Raw genomic sequence first — 21,196 nt, 5'->3', positions numbered from 1 at the left:
GAAGGTGCCACATAGATTTCTGCTCTACTTTCCTTTCTGTTGCTGTGATTAAAACCCTGAGATATACAGCAGTTTGGTAGAGTAAAGAGTTTATTTGTGTTCATCTCTAGGCTATGGTTCATCACCGAGGAAAGACATGAAGCAGGATCCCAAGTTCAGCTAAGGAAATAAGTATAGCAGAGTCTGTGGAGGAAGGCTGCTTGCTGGCTCATGGGAAGACTCATACTTGGCTAGTTTTCTTATATAGCTTAGGACATGGTTTCTAGGAAATGCTGCTGCCCACAGTGGGCAAACAAAACATTCCTCCATGGACATGCCCACAAACCAATATGATCCTGACAATTCTCTAACTGTGATTTCCTGTGACCCTAGAAAGTTAAAGCTAACTAGGAATATTATATTAAAGAATTAGGTTTTATTATGAAGTTTTTTAACAATTAGTTTTTGTTGTTTACTGCCCGCTCACTTCTGTATTTGTCACCTCACTATTATTCATAATAGCAAAGAAATGGAATCACATTTCTATCAACTGAAGACTGAATAGTGAAAATGTGTTAAGCATACACAATGGAATTTAGTCAAATGTAAAGAAAACTGTGCCATACATTTTATGTAAAAATTAATCCCCCTATGTGGCCCCCTCTCTAACACTCTCCCAAAGAAGGCTCCCAAGTCCAGGCTGCTGTGACTTTCCCAGGATGAGCCCTGTACACAGACTCCTCACTCACTTGATTCATTTTCTTCCCACTGCTTAGAAAGACCCACTCTTTTCTTCAGTTGTCTATAGTGATCATGCAGATACCACTCCAGATATCAAAAAGACCAGCGTTGTGTGTCCAACCTGTCATCTTCCTTCAGAAAGCATCTCTTCTTGCCAGAATTAGAACATTCTGTCTTCACTAGTCAGCTCTTTCAAGGTGGCAGTGTTGTGCCTAGTTGGTATTTTCTATTATCAGTCTGTTGGACGGAATCTGGTGTCTGCTGTGGTATTTTATTTCTCTAAATAGAAACAAGATTTCAGTTTGGGCTCCTAAAGTGATAAGCACTTCTCAAAGCCAACTACATACCCCAAAGCAAGCAGATCTACATATAGATAAACAGAGGCAATCAGCCCTTATTAATAAGTGAGAATTTTCCTCTCCCCAATTCCTTACCACCATTGTGCTGCCATTGCTGGCCCACACCTCATGTTTCTGACCTCGAAGTCTCCTAGGCTCAGTCATTGTCTTTAGGACATCAGTCACAGGAGTCTTTCTGCTTGGCAAACTCTCGGGCAGGAAAAGAGGAGATGTGGATCAAAGGTAAGCTGTGATATTCATAAGTATGTGATATTCATATTTCTGTTTTTCTCAGGACAATACCTCCATGTCCACTGTGATTGATGGAGTGGTGCTACCAAAGACACCGGAAGAGATCCTGACTGAGAAGAGTTTCAACACAGTCCCCTACATAGTGGGCTTCAACAAGCAAGAGTTTGGCTGGATCATTCCAACGGTGAGAATGTACAGACCTCTTAAATACACTTCACAGAGGCTCAACCATCATCCTCCCTGCTCTGATCCAGTGTTAATTCAAAGAGGCTTAAAATTTTCCATGTAAATTTGTTTTGAGAGTTCTTGATAACACCCTTTGGAGTACTAATTTATATCTGGGCCAGAGAAGGGATTCAAAACTTTCTAAAGGAACTACTCAAGATGGCTCAGGACTCTAATTATCCACCACCAAGCTCAGCAATGCTGAGTCCTCTCAAGCAGGCATTTTAGGGCCCTGGTATCTGCCTAGAGTGTGGCTTCCAAAGCTAGAAGACACACTGAGACCAGACCAGATCTCTGAGTGCAAATGTGGACAGGATCAGCACATCCCCAGAGTTCTGCCGAAGGGTCTCACAGGGTATTACAGAAACATTGACACAAACAAAATACTAGGTCTTCTTCCCTCTGTCACCTGAGTCTGAGGGTGTGTGGCCTGTGTCCTCTGTACATGACACTTTCCTGAATGCTCTACTGCCTTGAGAAACATTGTGTAATAAATACATAGTGTAATCACACTAGTGTAATAATAGTGTAATAGATATAAATAAATAATAGTGTAATAAATATAAATAAATATAATATATAATATATAATGTATAATATAATAAATATAAATAAATATATTATATAAATATAAATAAATATATTATATAATATATAATATATAATATAATAAATATAAATAAATATATCATATAAATATAAATAAATATATTATATATTATATACAATATAATAAATATAAATAAATATATTATATATAAATATAAATACATATATCATATAATATTATATATAATATAATAAATATAAATAAATATATTATATATAAATATAAATACATATATCATATAATACTATATAATACAATAAATATAAATAAATATATTATACATAAATATAAATAAATGATAGTGTAATAAATATAAATAATAGAGTAAGAAATAGTGTAATAAAGTCGCATGACTGTCTTCTAGGGAATGGACTGGCTTTATTCATACAGGTCCATTTCTTTTGCTTGCTTAATTTTTTTCAGAATCATAAACTCCCATATCTGTTAGCACTGTCCCCCAGGCGCCTTTATTTCATTTGGTTTTCTCGGTTGGTCTGTTTGGTTCTTCTTAATTTACTGGGACTCACTAATGTTTTACGATATGTTTAACAGATGATGGGAAATCTACTCTCTGAAGGCAGAATGAATGAGAAAATGGCCAGTTCCCTCTTGAGGAGGTTCAGCCCTAACCTTGTAAGAGTCTAGGGAGTCATGGGAATTGGTTGGAAAACAAAGGTCAGTGACTCGCTTTAATCGCAGACAAATTCAATGGCTGCCAACAATGGCGGTGACTGGGATATCCTTCCCACTTTTCTACGCCATCTACTTTGCATTCCAGTGTAACAAGTTCGCATTCGTTGTTCACCAAACAAAACTCCCCATGGGCTCAGGACAAGTTTCCGTGTGTGTGTGTGTGGGGGGGGTATTTGGAAAGCTTTATACCTGGAAAAAAATGATTCCATGACTAGCAAAGACCTTCAGGTTTATACATTGCAGGCCTAAGACCACGTAGTTAGGAGGCATATCAGCTAGGCGGGCACTAGGACAGCTACAGCTTGTAGGTTCCCTGCTTTTCTGATGCACGAGCTTCTGTTATCAGTAGACCACTGAACAGGTATTCTGGACTCTGTACATCTAAAACTAAATATTTACTGACTGGAAAAATCTCTTGAGTCATGCGTTTTTTCATTCCATTCCCTAGATGTAGCCTATTCTATGTGCTAGGGGACAAAAGGTATCTTTCCCCTATAGAACAGGGGAAGATACTGAATATTTACTTCCTTTAGAAACAACTGAAGACAACTGTTGTCACTAGACAACAGTTTCCAAGCTATTAGATGGTTCCAGGCAAAACGGTCTCTCCCACCACAGCCAATGAGAGAACATAATTTTCACCTGACCTCCCAACTTAACAATGTGCAGCATGTGGATCTAGAAAATCTTCCCCGGTATAGCAGGCTAGTTGTACAAAGCCCAGGTGGTCTGTGAGCCATGAGCTCATCTTAACTGTCTGCAGCAGCCCCATTGATTGCCAAGTGGGAGTGGTCACTTTCTGATCCATTTTAGAACATCTCTGAGAGTGTGATTCCAGCAATCATTGAGAAGTACTTAAGAGGAACACATGACCCTGCCAAAAAGAAGGAACTTCTCCTGGACATGTTTTCAGATGTCTTTTTCGGTATCCCAGCTGTACTCATGTCCCGTAGCCTCAGAGGTGAGTCTTATGTGTTAAATGGGAGGACATGGACTCAATAACAAGTCTCTGACTTGCCCACTTCTCAGCACAGGCATATGTGTGTGTGTGTGTGTGTGTGTGTGTGTGTGTGTGTGTGTGTGTGTGTGTGTGTGTGTTGGTTTTAGGCCCAGGGGACAGGATGGAACTATAAAGAAGGTCCACAGCTTCACCCCAACAGGATATGCATTCCTTCTGAGCCCTCACAGGTAATTTGCTGGAATATGTGTATATATATATATATATATATATATATAATATCATGAATATTTACTTCCTTTAGAAACAACATTTATGGATAAATATATATATCATGAGGTTAGGGATGTAGTTCACTTGATAGAGTGCCTGACTGGAATGTAGGATACCAGACATTCAATCCCGAGTAACCTTGTAAGTCAGACCTGGTACTACATGTTGGAAATTCTAGCACATAGGTGGTGGGGAAAGAAGACCAGATCTTCTTTGGCTGCACAGGAGTTCAATTCTAGACTTGGTTACATGAAATACTTTTCTTTCAAAAACAAATCAACAAACTGAATAAAACCCAGGGTCAGGAATAGGATTAGGGTTCAAAAAGCCTCTTCTTGATGAGAAAGTCCAGAAAGAGTAGAAAGAACTATGGTGAGAGGAAGTGTAGAGACCTTCAGTTTCCTGGGCACGCCTATGTCTGTCTTGGTGTGCACCGGTTAGAGAAGGGGAGAACCAGGTTTGGATTTCCCACAGGGCTGTCCATCACCGACTTAGGCCTGGACAGAGTTGAGGCTACACATAAGTCTTCCAAAATTAGGCAAGATTCTCTTGTGCCTATGCATGGTCTATTCCAGCAAATTGCCTGTGAGTGCTCAGAAAGAATTTTCATCCTGTTGGGGTTAAGCTGTGGACAACCTTCTTTATAGTTCCATCCTGTCTCCTGGGTCTAAAACCTCTGTTCAAGTTCAGTGTTTTACTACAAAGTTTCTGTCTATATGACCCAATCATTGTTGAAAGTACAGCAGTGCACTACTGTTTGATATTATAATCTCTCCCCCTCCAGGTTCGTTAACATTTGCTGGCCATGTTTACGTACTTTGTGTTAGCTCTGTATTTACCATTGTTATATTCCATTGGTGAACTGACTTCTCACCAGTATATAATGGCTTTTTCTTTTCTTATTGTACTTTTTACTTAAACTCAGTTGTTTTGAGACAGCTATACCCATTTCTTTTCTTCTTTGTTTTCTCTTTGTGCATAATATCTAATTCCCTTTTAAGTGCAGCCTATATATGTGTTTACAAGTTGAGAAAGTTTATTTTAAGACTGTATAAAGTCTGGTCTTTAAAAAGCCTACTCATTTACCACAGGCCCTCTTTTTTTTTCTTTTTTCTTTTTTTCTTTATTAACTTGAGTATTTCTTATTTACATTTCGATTGTTATTCCTTTTCCCGGTTTCCGGGCAAACATTCCCCTAACCCCTCCACCTCCCCTTCTATATGGGTGTTCCCCTCCCCATCCTCCCCCCATTACTGCCCTCCCCCCAACAATCACATTCACTGGGGGTTCAGTCTTAGCAGGACCAAGGTCTTCCCCTTCCACTGGTGCTCTTACTAGGCTATTCATTGCTACCTATGAGGTTGGAGCCCAGGGTCAGTCTATGTATAGTCTTTGGGTAGTGGCTTAGTCCCTGGAAGCTCTGGTTGGTTGGCATTGTTGTTCATATGGGGTCTCGAGCCCCTTCAAGCTCTTCCAGTCCTTTCTCTGATTCCTTCAATGGGGGTCCCATTCTCAGTTCAGTGGTTTGCTGCTGGCATTCGCCTATGTATTTGCTGTATTCTGGCAGACCACAGGCCCTGTTACTGGAGAGTTTACACCGAAGGAAATTTATGATAGGCAAGGACTTACTAACACCAGTGACATCAGTTATTTCTGCTGGTTTTGTAAATATTGTCTTTCTACCTCACTCTCTTGGTCACTTCCAGATGACTTGATGGCTTGAATGACTTACATGCTTTGGATTTTTTATTTTTATTGTATGCTTTGCTAAAAGAGTTTCACATCGTGGTTATCGTGAGAAGTACCCACAAAACCTACTTTAAGTTGATAACAATGTAATTTGATTTCATATAACAACTGTACAATTTTATCTATTTTTCATTTAATTTTTTTATTTTACGTGTACGAGTATATTTGTCTATGTATGTCTGTGCACTACAAAGGCCAGAAGAAACCGAATCCTGGAACTTGAGTTGCAAGATTATTGTAAGTTGCTGTGTGTGTGCTGAGAACTGAACTCGGGTCCTCTGGAAGAGCATTCAGTTCTCTTAATCACGGAGTCATCTCTCCAGCCCAACTTTTTTTTTTTTTAACATGTTTTGTGTCACAGTTTATATCATTTCGAATGGGTATTTTAATGTTCATTGTTAGCAGTATTTTTGTACAGAACCCATGCGATAAGAAAAAAGGCCCTACAAATTAAGAATACGGTCCCATGGTGTCCTGAACATGGCTTCACAAGTTAGCATCACTGACTTCTACGTTACTCATTAGTACACTGATCTTTCCGTTTAAAGGACCCTAGCAAATGTTCACAAGGCAGCAGCAGAGACAATGAGCTCCACGAGCTTTTCTCTGGGGGATTTAATATTTCTCCCTCACTTCTGAAAATATCTAAGCACTGGGATTCTCAAAACCAGCATGAGTATGCGTAGGTGCAGATCTCCTCAGAATGAAGCAGCACTGTGGACGATCACTAAACACATCCAAACTCTCACTGCCTGCATTGCACCTGCTCATCCTGCATTCCATAAATACCTGGCTCAGATCCCCAGGTCTACCTCAACCAGCTGTGCAACCCAAGCAGGTGACCAGGCTTTCGAAAAGCTGCTTCTGTCCTACACTAGTAATCAACCATCTTCTTCAGGGATGGAGATCTCAGTGCCACCCAGATGTATGTCTGCTAACATGAACTGTACACCCATCCATGTCTCCTCAGATGGCGGAGCGCCCACCTACATGTATGAGTTTCAGTATCGCCCAAGCTTCGTATCTGACCACAGACCCCAGACAGTTCAGGGAGACCATGGTGATGAAATCTTCTCTGTCTTTGGGACTCCATTTTTAAAAGGTATGGGCCAGGTGTGCTCTGGGAGTCAGGAGGACTGGGTTCTCTAGCCTTGGTTTGGGGCCTTCAGTAAGTTTCTCTTTTTTCCCTAATGCTGGTTTCCTGGCCTTCTATAGCAGAACTGAGCTCCATTAGGCACTCCCCAACCTTTCTTCTGTTCTATCAAAAATAAAGATAGCTCATGTGTCCCCAGCCATAGTCATTCTCAGAATCATGATCTGGGGCATCAGTAAGACAGGTGGTGAATCACCCACAAAGCACAGATGTAGGTCTAGATTACCACAATTTAATTTCCCCCAAACCTTGAATTGTTACATGACGTATTTTCCCTTTTATTGAACATAACCTTTTTCCCTCACATACTATATCCTGATTTCAGTTTCCCCTCCCTCAAATCCTCCTAGTTCTCCCTCACTTCTTCTCCTATGTGACTCCACCCCCTTTCTGTCTCTCATTAGAAAACAAAAGAATAATAATAAAATAAATAATGGTAAAAACTAACACATTAGAAAAGAACAAAACAAGAAGAAGGAAAAGAACCCAAGAACAGGCACAAGAAACAGAGAGCAACTCGAGACTTCCGTTAAAGCACTGATCTAAAAGCTATAATATATATGCAAAGGACCTGTGGGCTAAAAGCAAAGAGAAAAAATACATATCAATAATATTCAATTAAAATAAAAATGAGATGTTTTTAAAATAAAAGAGAGCCCCAAAATGCCTTTATAAGACAAGGAACCTCCAGAGATATCATTGAGTTTGTTTCCTATTAGCTATCTCCTGCTGGGCATACAGTCTACCCTTAAGAGTAGTTTGTTTCCTCCCTTGAAGGAAATTAAATTTTCTTTTTTTTTTAAGTTACTACTTTATTTTTTTTTCTCTCTCTCTCTCTTTTTTATTGGGTACTTTTTATTTACATTTGAAATATTATTCCCTTTCCTGGTTTCCTGTCCATAAGTCCTCTAGCCCCTCCCCTCCCCTTCTATATGGGTGTTCCTTTCCCCATCCACCTCCTCTTACCACCGCCCACCGACAATCCCCTACACTGGAGGTCAACCTTGGCAGGACCAAGGGTTTCTCCTTCCATTGATGCCCAGCAATGCCATCCTCTGCTACATAGGCAGTTGGAGCCATGGGTCAGTCTTTGGTGTGAGGTCTTTTATGAAGGTCTGATAGAATTCTGCACTAAACCCATCTGGTCCTGGGCTCTTTTTGGTTGGGAGACTCTTAATAACTACTTTTATTTTTTTAGGAGTTATGGGGTTGTTTAGATGGTTTATTTGTTCATGATTTAACTTTGGTACCTGGTATTTATCTAAAATATTGTCCATTTCCTCCAGATTTTCCAGTTTTGTTGAATATAGATTTTTGTATTAGGATCTGATGATTTTTTAAATTTCCTCAGATTCTGTTGTTATGTCTCCCTTTTCATATCTGAGTTTGTTAATTTGGACATATTCTCTGTGCTCTCTGGTTAGTCTAGCAAAGCATTTATCTATCTTGTTGATTTTCTCAAAGAACCAGCTTTTGGTTCTGTTGATTCTTTCTATGGTCCTTTTTGTTTCTACTTGTTTGATTTCAGCTCTGAGTTTGATTATTTCCTGCCTTCTACTCATCTTGAGTGTATTTGCTTCTTTTTGTTCTAGAGCTTTTAGGTGTGCTGTCAAGCTGCTGATGTATGCTCTCTCCTGCTTCTTTCTGCAGGCACTCTGAGCTATGGGTTTTCCTCTTAGCACAGCTTTCATTGTGTCCCATAAGTTTGAGTATGTTGTACCTTCATTTGCATTAAATTCTAAGAAGTCTTTAATTTCCTTCTTTGTTTCGTCCTTGACCAATTTATCATTGAGTAGAGCATTGTTCAAGTTCCATGTATATGTGGGCTTTCTGTCGTCTTTGTTGTTATTGAAGACCAGCCTTAGTCTGTGGTGATCTGATAGGACGCATGGGATTATTTCAATCTTCTTGTATCTGTTGAGGCCTGTTTTGTGACCGATTATATTGTCAGTTTTAGAGAAGGTACCATGAGGTGCTGAGGAGAAGGTATATCCTTTTGTTTTAGGATGGAATATTCTATAAATATCTGTTAAGTCCATTTGGTTAGTTTCTATATGTCTCTGTTTAATTTCTGTTTCCATGATCTGTCTGTTGATGAAAGTAGGGTGTTAAAATCTCCTACTATAATTGTGTAAGGTACAATGTGCGATTTGGGTTTTAGTAAGGTATCTTTTATGAATGAAGGTGCCCTTGCAGTTGGAGCAGAGATATTTAGGATCAAGAGGTGGATCGTGGTGGATTTTTCCTTTGACAACTATGAAATGTCCTTCTTATTTTATGATGACTTTTGGTTGAAAGTTGATTTTATTCAATATTAGAATGGCTACTCCAGCTTGCTTCTTCAGACCATTTGCTTGGCCACCTTTTACTCTGAGGTAGTGTCTGACTGTCTCTGAATTGTGTTTCCTGTATGCAGCAAAATGCTGGGTCCTCTTTGTGTATCCAGTCTGTTAGTCTCTATCTTTTTATTGGGGAATTGAGTCCATTGATGTTGAGAGATATAAGGAATAGTGATTGTTACTCCCTGTTATTTTCATATGTAGAGGTGGGATTATGTTTGTGTGTCACTCTTCTTTTGGTTTTGTTGCAAGGAGATTACTTTCTTGCTTTTTCTAGAGTGTAGTTTCCCTCCTTGTGTTGGGCTTTTCCATCTATTATCCTTTGTAGCGCTGGATTTGTAGAAAGATATTGTGTAAATTTGGTTTTGTCATGGAATATATTGGTTTCTTCCTCTATGTTAATTGAAAGTTTTACTGGATATAGTAGCCTGGGCTGGCATTTGTTTTCTCTTAGGGTCTGTATGACATCTGTCCAGGATCTTCTGGCTTTCATAGTCTCTGGTAAGAAGTCTGGTGTAATTCTGATAGGTCTGCCTTTATATGTTACTTGACCTTTTTCCTTTACTGCTTTTAATATTCTTTCTTTGTTTTGTGCATTTGGTGTTTTGACTATTATGTGACAGGAGAAATTTCTTTTCTGATCCAATCTATTTGGGGTTCTGTAGGCTTCTTGTATGTTTATGAGCATCTCTTTCTTTAGGCTAGGGAAGTTTTCTTCTATAATTTTGTTGAAGATATTTACTGGCCCTTTAAGTTGGGAGTCTTCACTCTTTTCTATAGCTATTACCCTTGTTTGATCTTCTCACTGTGTCCTGGATTTCCTGTATGTTTCGGGCTAGGAGCTTTTTTCCATTTTCCATTATCTTTGATAGTTGTGTCAATGTTTTCTATGGAATCTTATGCCCCTGAGATTCTCTCTTCTATCTCTTGTATTCTGTTGGTGATGCTCACATCTATGACTCCTGATCTCTTCCCTGGGTTTTCTATCTCCAGAGTTGTCTCCCTTTGTGCTGTCTTTATTGTTTCTATTTCCATTTTAAACTCCTGGATGGTTTTGCTCAATTCCTTCTCCTGTTTGGTTGTTTTTTCCTGTAATTCTTTAAGGGATTTTGCTGTTTCCTCTTTAAATGCTTCTACTTGTTTACTTGTGTTGTCCTGTATTTCCTTAATGGAGTTATGTATGATCTTCTTAAAGTCCTCCATCATCATGATAAAATATGATTTTTAAATCTAAATCTTGCTTTTCCGGTGTGTTTGAATATCTAGTATTTGCTTTGGTGAGAGAACTGGACTCTGATGATGCCAAATAGTCTTGGTTTCTGTTGCTTGGGTTCCTGTGCTTGCCTTTTGCCATCAGGTTGTCTCTGGTGTTAGCTTGTCTTGCTGTTTCTGATGGTGGCTTGATCCTCCTGTAGGCCTATAGGTCAGCACTCCTATAGACCTGTTTTCCTGTTTTCTTTCAGTCAGTTCTGGGAATAGAGTGTTCCTCTCCCAGTCATGTAGTCACTCCTGGAGGCTGATTTTCAGCTCTAGGCAAGGACAGGAACTGGAAGGGTCCTGCCCCTGACTGCTCCTAGGTTCCTGTGTGCAGGGGGCACAGATGGCACTAGACGTTTCCTTCTTGGGTAGGGAATGTGGGCAGAGTGTAGTCTCCTCTGATTTCTCAGGAGTGTCCACACTTCTGAGGACCCAGCTCCCTCTGCCCCCACCACACACACACACACACACACACACACACACACACACACACACACAGAGGATTTGGGCAGGGGGCTGTTTGACCAGTTCAGTTCAGTTCCAAGTGCAGACCTGGACTCCAGGTTCCTGCAGCTGACTGCTCCTGTATTCCTGTGTCCAGAGGCACTATGCAGTTTCCTCTTGGGCCAGGAATGTGAGCAAAGGTGGGCAGAAGTGATGGACTGTCCTGCGGTCTCAGGATGGTCTGCACTTCTGAGTGCTCAGCTCTCTCCCCCAAGGGATTTGGATGAAATTAAATTTTCATTTGCATGTGGTTATCAATTAAAGGTGGCTTCTAAGTTAGGGATGGGGGCATGTGTCCACTTTTTTACAGCTCTGGGATGCCATCTGGTGGAGACCTGTGAAGGCTCTGTGCATGCTGTCTTAGTCTCTGAGTTCACATGTGTATCTATCCTGTTCATTAGAGGACCTTGCTTCCTTAGTGTCCTCCATGCCCTCTGGCTCTTATGTTCTTTCCACCTCCTCCTCAGTAGTGTTCCCTGAATCCTAAAGAGACGAATTTGATGGAAACAACCCATTTAGGGCTGAGTGTTCCAGAGCAGTCTCTGCTTAATGTCTGGCTGCAGGTCTCTGTATTTGTTCTAATCTTCTGCGGGAGGAAACTTCTTTGATGGTGGCTGTGCAAGGACCCGATCTATGAGTATAACAGAATGTCATTAGGAGTCTTTTTATTGCTACATTTTAAATTTTATTTATTTACTAACTTTTATTTTACAACAGTAGAATTTGCTTTTGGCCAGGTCCCTAAGCTCTCTACTCTCTGGTTTATCATCATTCAAGCAGTGTCAGGTATGGGTTCCAGCGTCTTATGGAGTGGACCTTAAGTCAAATGGGACATTGGCTGCTTGCTCCCACGAGCTTTGTGCCATCTTCCAGACAGGGCACTGCTGTAGATCAAAGGGTTTGTAGCTGGCTCGGTGTTTACGTTGCTCTACTGGGAGTGTGCAGAATACCCTCTTGTACCAAAGACACTAGAGAGTATGGCTGAAGGCTCTCTCATTGATCTCTCCATGTTCAATGAGTTGTATAGGTATTTTCTTCAGCAATGGGGCCTCCCATTAGCCTATGGAGAGCAACCTATAGTCTTGACAACAGTCTGGGTTGTTTTGGGTTTCCCATGAGACCTCTTTGGCCAACATCCAATTAGATGTAACCCAATCCCAGAACTGGAAGCTTCTTTTAGTGACAAGAGATGCCCAGTAGGGATTTTGTCTCCCACCCTTACTTGTCATCAATTTTATTTAAATTGACTTCATATATGCATACATTTTAGGGAGCTTCTACTATATTGAATTTCCATACTATGCCTCAATGACCCTGAATTTAACTGTCTCTCCCATCATTCCCTTCCTCGCCCTCCTCCTACCTCCCTCTCTTCACTTGATCCTCCTCTTCCCCCCCTTCTCCTTACCCTCATCTTTCCTTAACTGTCTACTCTATTTCCAATTTCTAGGAAGATTGTCTGGCATCATTAAATCTATGATAGACTTAATAATGTGATATTTAGATTTTTTGCGTGTGCATATGTATATGTGTGTGGGTTTCTCTCTCTGTGTGTATACATGTGTGTATGTGTATATGTGCACTTTCGAGTGTATGTATGTGTATGTGTATATTGTGTGATATATTTCTCTATAGGTACATCTGTATATTTATATGTGTGTATGTGTACGTGAGTGTGTACACACCCATGCTTGTTGGAGATCAGAGAACAACTTACGTGAATAGTTCCTTACCTTCTACTATGCATCCCAGTAGTATGACTCAGATTCTCACGTTGCAAGTGTGGCAAGTGCCTTGACCCGCTAAGCCACCTCTCCAGCCCAATAATGTGATATTTAAGGAAATCCTGTCACAGATGTGTTTAGTGTCCTAACCCTCTTCAGCATTTCCATAGGCTCAGAATCCCAGCTCATGACTTCTTATGGGCATTTCCTAGCTGGACTACTCCTTAGTCCTTTGTAGTTTTGATATCTTTTATAACCTGTTGATAATAATACTGTGTATAAGTGACTCAGAAAAGACCCAGAAGCAAATATCCAAAACAAAGGGCACTCTGGAATGTGACATTTTCACCCCAAGGAAGGAGGGAATGGCAGACGAACATGGACAGCAAAGGAGCAAGCTCATGGTGCGTGCGCACATTCCCACTGCTGGGGGACAGATCAGTCTCTCCCCTCAACCCCTGAGCATTCATAGTGATTAGCCAGGGCCTTCTCACACTGGAGCATTTCATTGAGTCATGAAGAAGTGAGCATCTTGTTCTGCCTTTCTAACAGCCTCATGGATGAAGCTACATCTGGTTCATACTTCCAATAGCAAAACATTTTTTTCCCTTCCTCACAGAGGGCGCCTCAGAAGAGGAGACCAATCTCAGCAAGTTGGTGATGAAGTTCTGGGCCAACTTTGCTCGAAATGGGTGACGCTTATGGCAAAAATGAATAGGGTGGATAGGGTGTGGCCGGCCATATCTTTTAGGAAAGATGACTCTGAAGTCTGAGTGATAAGTCCTGACCATTCTGTGTAACATTAGTGCTCTATAGAGAGAATTTTGAGAATCAGTTGGGCTGTTCCAAAAGATGTAAACACTCTGTGGAGGTTGTCAGCCTCTCCACTGAGATAAGCCAAAGATCCACTCAGACCTCAGAGGGATGGACCGTCATAGAACAGTCTTAAGAAATTCTTTTGAGGCAGCAGCTCTCTGCTCCCAGACCCGGTGAGAGAGAGACCCAACCGCCTGGTCAGGTGGGCACTCCTGAGGCTGCAGAGCGGAAGAGACCACCAACACTGCTCACCCCTGCCCACATCCCTGGCCCAAGAGGAAACTGTATAAGGCCTCTGGGCTCCCGTGGGGGAGGGCCCAGGAGCGGCAGGACACCTGCCTGAGACACCCCCGGAACCTGAAAGAAACAGACTGGATAAACAGTTCTCTGCACCCAAATCCCATGGGAGGGAGAGCTAAACCTTCAGAGAGGCAGACAAGCCTGGGAAACCAGAAGAGACTGCTCCCTGCACACACATCTCGGACGCCAGAGGAAAAAGCCAAAGACCATCTGGAACCCTGGTGCACTGAAGCTCCCGGAAGGGGCGGCACAGGTCTTCCTGGTTGCTGCCGCTGCAGAGAGCCCCTGGGCAGCACCCCACGAGCGAACTTGAGCCTCGGGACCACAGGTAAGACCAAATTTTCTGCTGCAAGAAAGCTGCCTGGTGAACTCAAGATACAGGCCCACAGGAACAGCTGAAGACCTGTAGAGAGGAAAAACTACACGCCCGAAAGCAGAACACACTGTCCCCATAACTGACTGAAAGAGAGGAAAACAGGTCTACAGCACTCCTGACACACAGGCTTATAGGACAGTCTAGCCACTGTCAGAAATAGCAGAACAAAGTAACACTAGAGATAATCTGATGGCGAGAGGCAAGCGCAGGAACCCAAGCAACAGAAACCAAGACTACATGCCATCATCGGAGCCCAATTCTCCCACCAAAACAAACATGGAATATCCAAACACACCAGAAAAACAAGATCTAGTTTCAAAATCATATTTGATCATGATGCTGGAGGACTTCAAGAAAGACATGAACACACTTAGGGAAACACAGGAAAACATCAATAAACAAGTAGAAGCCTACAGAGAGGAATCGCAAAAATCCCTGAAAGAATTCCAGGAAAACACAATCAAACAGTTGAAGGAATTAAAAATGGAAATAGAAGCAATCAAGAAAGAACACATGGAAACAACCCTGGATATAGAAAACCAAAAGAAGAGACAAGGAGCTGTAGATACAAGCTTCACCAACAGAATACAAGAGATGGAAGAGAGAATCTCAGGAGCAGAAGATTCCATAGAAATCATTGACTCAACTGTCAAAGATAATGTAAAGCGGAAAAAGCTACTGGTCCAAAACATACAGGAAATCCAGGACTCAATGAGAAGATCAAACCTAAGGATAATAGGTATAGAAGAGAGTGAAGACTCCCCGCTCAAAGGACCAGTAAATATCTTCAACAAAATCATAGAAGAAAACTTCCCTAACCTAAAAAAAGAGATACCCATAGACATACAAGAAGCCTACAGAACTCCAAATAGATTGGACCAGAAAAGAAACACCTCCCGTCACATAATTGTCAAAACACCAAACGCACAAAATAAAGAAAGAATATTAAAAGCAGTAAGGGAAAAAGGTCAAGTAACATATAAAGGGAGACCTATCAGAATCACACCAGACTTCTCGCCAGAAACTATGAAGGCCAGAAGATCCTGGACTGATGTCATACAGACCCTAAGAGAACACAAATGCCAGCCCAGGTTACTGTATCCAGCAAAACTCTCAATCAACATTGATGGAGAAACCAAGATATTCCATGACAAAACCAAATTTACACAATATCTTTCTACCAATCCAGCACTACAAAGGATAATAAATGGTAAAGCCCAACATAAGGAGGCAAGCTATACCCTAGAAGAAGCAAGAAACTAATCGTCTTGGCAACAAAACAAAGAGAATGAAAGCACACAAACATAACCTCACATCCAAATATGAATATAACGGGAAGCAATAATCACTATTCCTTAATATCTCACAATATCAATGGCCTCAACTTCCCAATAAAAAGACATAGATTAACAAACTGGATATGCAACGAGGACCCTTCATTCTGCTGCCTACAGGAAACACACCTCAGAGACAAAGACAGACACTACTTCAGAGTGAAAGGCTGGAAAACAACTTTCCAAGCAAATGGTCAGAAGAAGCAAGCTGGAGTATCCATTCTAATATCAAATAAAATCAATTTCCAACTAAAAGTCATCAAAAAAGATAAGGAAGGACACTTCATATTCATCAAAGGAAAAATCCACCAAGATGAACTCTCAATCCTAAATATCTATGCCCCAAATACAAGGGCACCTACATACGTAAAAGAAACCTTACTAAAGCTCAAAACACACATTGCACCTCACACAATAATAGTGGGAGATTTCAACACCCCACTCTCATCAATGGACAGATCATGGAAACAGATATTAAACAGTGATGTCGACAGACTAAGAGAAGTCATGAGCCAAATGGACTTAACGGATATTTATAGAACATTCTATCCTAAAGCAAAAGGATATACCTTCTTCTCAGCTCCTCATGGTACTTTCTTCAAAATTGACCATATAATTGGTCAAAAAACGGGCCTCAACAGGTACAGAAAGATAGAAATAATCCCATGCGTGCTATCGGACCACCATGGCCTAAAACTGGTCTTCAATAACAATAAGGGAAGAATGCCCACATATACGTGGAAAATGAACAATGCTCTACTCAATGATAACCTGGTCAAGGAAGAAATAAAGAAAGAAATTAAAAACTTTTTAGAATTTAATGAAAATGAAGATACAACATACTCAAACTTATGGGACACAATGAAAGCTGTGCTAAGAGGAAAACTCATAGCGCTGAGTGCCTGCAGAAAGAAACAGGAAAGAGCATATGTCAGCAGCTTGACAGCACACCTAAAAGCTCTAGAACAAAAAGAAGCAAATACACCCAGGAGGAGTAGAAGGCAGGAAATAATCAAACTCAGAGCTGAAATCAACCAAGTAGAAACAAAAAGGACCATAGAAAGAATCAACAGAACCAAAAGTTGGTTCTTTGAGAAAATCAACAAGATAGATAAACCCTTAGCCAGACTAACGAGAGGACACAGAGAGTATGTCCAAATTAACAAAATCAGAAATGAAAAGGGAGACATAACTACAGATTCAGAGGAAATTCAAAAAATCATCAGATCTTACTATAAAAACCTATATTCAACAAAACTTGAAAATCTTCAAGAAATGGACAATTTCCTAGACAGATACCAGGTATCGAAGTTAAATCAGGAACAGATAAACCAGTTAAATAACCCCATAACTCCTAAGGAAATAGAAGCAGTCATTAAAGGTCTCCCAACCAAAAAGAGCCCAGGTCCAGACGGGTTTAGTGCAGAATTCTATCAAACCTTCATAGAAGACCTCATACCAATATTATCCAAACTATTCCACAAAATTGAAACAGATGGGGCCCTACCGAATTCCTTCTACGAAGCCACAATTACTCTTATACCTAAACCACACAAAGACACAACAAAGAAAGAGAACTTCAGACCAATTTCCCTTATGAATATCGACGCAAAAATACTCAATAAAATTCTGGCAAACCGAATTCAAGAGCACATCAAAACAATCATCCACCATGATCAAGTAGGCTTCATCCCAGGCATGCAGGGATGGTTTAATATACGGAAAACCATCAACATGATCCATTATATAAAGAAACTGAAAGAACAGAACCACATGATCATTTCATTAGATGCTGAGAAAGCATTTGACAAAATTCAACACCCCTTCATGATAAAAGTCCTGGAAAGAATAGGAATTCAAGGCCCATACCTAAACATAGTAAAAGCCATATACAGCAAACCAGTTGCTAACATTAAACTAAATGGAGAGAAACTTGAAGCAATCCCACTAAAATCAGGGACTAGACAAGGCTGCCCACTCTCTCCCTACTTATTCAATATAGTTCTTGAAGTTCTAGCCAGAGCAATCAGACAACAAAAGGAGATCAAAGGGATACAGATCGGAAAAGAAGAGGTCAAAATATCACTATTTGCACATGACATGATAGTATATTTAAGTGATCCCAAAAGTTCCACCAGTGAACTACTAAAGCTGATAAACAACTTCAGCAAAGTGGCTGGGTATAAAATTAACTCAAATAAATCAGTTGCCTTCCTCTACACAAAAGAGAAACAAGCCGAGAGAGAAATTAGGGAAACGACACCCTTCATAATAGACCCAAATAATATAAAGTACCTCGGTGTGACTTTAACCAAGCAAGTAAAAGATCTGTACAATAAGAACTTCAAGACACTGAGGAAAGAAATTGAAGAAGACCTCAGAAGATGGAAAGATCTCCCATGCTCATGGATTGGCAGGATTAATATAGTAAAAATGGCCATTTTACCAAAAGCAATCCACAGATTCAATGCAATCCCCATCAAAATACCAATCCAATTCTTCAAAGAGTTAGACAGAACAATTTGCAAATTCATCTGGAATAACAAAAAACCCAGGATAGCTAAAGCTATCCTCAACAATAAAAGGACTTCAGGGGGAATCACTATCCCTGAACTCAAGCAGTATTACAGAGCAATAGTGATAAAAACTGCATGGTATTGGTACAGAAACAGACAGATAGACCAATGGAATAGAATTGAAGACCCAGAAATGAACCCACACACCTATGGTCACTTGATTTTTGACAAAGGAGCCAAAACCATCCAATGGAAAAAAGATAGCATTTTCAGCAAATGGTGCTGGTTCAACTGGAGGGCAACATGTAGAAGAATGCAGATCGATCCATGCTCATCACCCTGTACAAAGCTTAAGTCCAAGTGGATCAAGGACCTCCACATCAAACCAGACACACTCAAACTAATAGAAGAAAAACTAGGGAAGCATCTGGAACACATGGGCACTGGAAAAAATTTCCTGAACAAAACACCAATGGCTTATGCTCTAAGATCAAGAATCGACAAATGGGATCTCATAAAACTGCAAAGCTTCTGTAAGGCAAAGGACACGGTGGTTAGGACAAAACGGCAACCAACAGATTGGGAAAAGATCTTTACCAATCCTACAACAGAGAGAGGCCTTATATCCAAAATATACAAAGAACTCAAGAAGTTAGACCGCAGGGAAACAAATAACCCTATTAAAAAATGGGGTTCAGAGCTAAACAAAGAATTCACAGCTGAGGAATGCCGAATGGCTGAGAAACACCTAAAGAAATGTTCAACATCTTTAGTCATAAGGGAAATGCAAATCAAAACAACCCTGAGATTTCACCTCACACCAGTGTGATTGGCTAAGATCAAAAACTCAGGTGACAGCAGATGCTGGCGAGGATGTGGAGAAAGAGGAACACTCCTCCATTGTTGGTGGGATTGCAGACTGGTAAAACCATTCTGGAAATCAGTCTGGAGGTTCCTCAGAAAATTGGACATTGAACTGCCTGAGGATCCAGCTATACCTCTCTTGGGCATATACCCAAAAGATGCCTCAACATATAAAAGAGACACGTGCTCCACTATGTTCATCGCAGCCTTATTTATAATAGGCAGAAACTGGAAAGAACCCAGATGCCCTTCAACAGAGGAATGGATACAGAAAATGTGGTACATCTACACAATGGAATATTACTCAGCTATCAAAAACAACGAGTTTATGAAATTCGTAGGCAAATGGTTGGAACTGGAAAATATCATCCTGAGTGAGCTAACCCAATCACAGAAAGACATACATGGTATGCACTCATTGATAAGTGGCTATTAGCCCAAATGCTTGAATTACCCTAGATCCCGAGAACAAACGAAACTCAAGACGGATGATCAAAATGTGAATGCTTCACTCCTTCTTTAAATGAGGAAAAAGAATACCCTTGGCAGGGAAGGGAGAGGCAAAGATTAAAACAGAGACTGAAGGAACACCCATTCAGAGCCTGCCCCACATTTGGCCCATACATATACAGCCACCCAATTAGACAAGATGGATGAAGCAAAGAAGTGCAGACTGACAGGAGCCGGATGTAGATCGCTCCTGAGAGACACAGCCAGAATACAGCAAATACAGAGGCGAATGCCAGCAGCAAACCACTGAACTGAGAATAGGTCCCCCGTTGAAGGAATCAGAGAAAGAACTGGAAGAGCTTGAAGGGGCTCGAGACCCCAAAAGTACAACAATGCCAAGCAACCAGAGCTTCCAGGGACTAAGCCACTACCTAAAGACTATACATGGACTGACCCTGGACTCTGACCCCATAGGTAGCAATGAATATCCTAGTAAGAGCACCAGTGGAAGGGGAAGCCCTGGGTCCTGCTAAGACTGAACCCCCAGTGAAGTAGTCTATGGGGGGAGGGCGGCAATGGGGGGAGGGTTGGGAGGGGAACACCCATAAGGAAGGGGAGGGGGGAGGGGGATGTTTGCCCGGAAACCGGGAAAGGGAATAACACTCGAAATGTATATAAGAAATACTCAAGTTAATAAAAAAAAAAAAAGAAAAGAAAAAAGAAATACCCAATTTAATAAAGATGGAGAAAAAAAAAAGAAAAGAAATTCTTTTGATTCTGTTCCCAGGAACCCAAATGGAGAAGGGCTGCCTCACTGGCCAGAATATGATCAGAAGGAAGGGTATTTGCAGATTGGTGCCACCACCCAGCAAGCCCAAAAACTGAAAGGAGAGGAAGTGGCTTTCTGGACTGAGCTCCTGGCTAAGAATCCACCTCAGACAGAACACACTGAACACACATAAATGGGTCTCTGCCAGCCTCAGGACAAGAGGAGCAAAGATGGGGCTATTCCACAAAGGATGGCTGTTTGCCAAAGATGGATCTTACGGAGGAAACTGCACAATTGCACAGTTGGGATATTTGTTCTCAACTTTGAAATAGATTTCCTTTTAGAAATCAAATCAAGAGTTGTGTCTTGGGCTGAAGATGAATCCATCCTCACGGGGCAGGGATAGAAGGATAAAGAGAGATGCTGACAGAAAGACACCTTTTCATGAGAAGATTTGGGGAATGGTTACTGGGGTCTAGGGAAGACAGCTGATTGAAAGAGAGGTAGGATATGATTATAACTTCATGATTCACCCCCAAGTAGACAACATTGTCACATTGCCATGCTAAGGTCCACTTGTGAGAAAGTGTAGGACCATAATCTCCTGAGAACCACAAACCGAAGGGGACTTTCCACCCTTCACAGACTTCTCCACGGATGTCAGGCAGGTGTTCGTGAGTAAGAATGACAGCAGATAGCAAGGCTGGATAAAGCCTGTCTCTGAGGGTCTAGGCATATAATACTGCACAAACTCTTTTACATGAAGAAACAAAATCCTACTGCCTCTGCAAAAAGCGTGGGGGCCTCTCTTCCCAGAGCTCTTCTGAAGACCCACAGAGACAGGCAAACAGAGCTGTAATGTCCTGCTTTCCCTAAGTGGAGTGCAGACACGGTCCTGGGTGACGGCGCTAGGGATATTTCAGTACCTGAGAGAGGCAGGGTTACTGGGGACACAATGTCTCATTAAGGTTAGGAT

General features: G+C 41.0%; 1 protein-coding gene across 1 annotated transcript; it reads left to right on the top strand.

The window, feature by feature from the left end:
• Positions 1–3,650: 3,650 nt before the first annotated feature.
• On the top strand, positions 3,651–20,520 carry LOC134483626 (carboxylesterase 1C-like). Its single transcript, XM_063278862.1, has 4 exons — positions 3,651–3,799; positions 6,789–6,920; positions 13,415–13,487; positions 20,239–20,520. The coding sequence occupies exons 1-4, from the start codon at positions 3,742–3,744 to the stop codon at positions 20,411–20,413; spliced, it is 438 nt and encodes a 145-aa protein (XP_063134932.1). The 5' UTR covers positions 3,651–3,741; the 3' UTR covers positions 20,414–20,520.
• Positions 20,521–21,196: the final 676 nt, after the last annotated feature.

This window comes from Rattus norvegicus, chromosome 19 (assembly GCF_036323735.1).
Source record: "Rattus norvegicus strain BN/NHsdMcwi chromosome 19, GRCr8, whole genome shotgun sequence".
In the NCBI taxonomy this organism is placed as follows: Eukaryota; Metazoa; Chordata; class Mammalia; order Rodentia; family Muridae; genus Rattus; species Rattus norvegicus.
The sequence above is the reverse complement of the archived record's forward strand: the minus strand, read 5'-3'. Positions and strand labels throughout refer to the sequence as shown.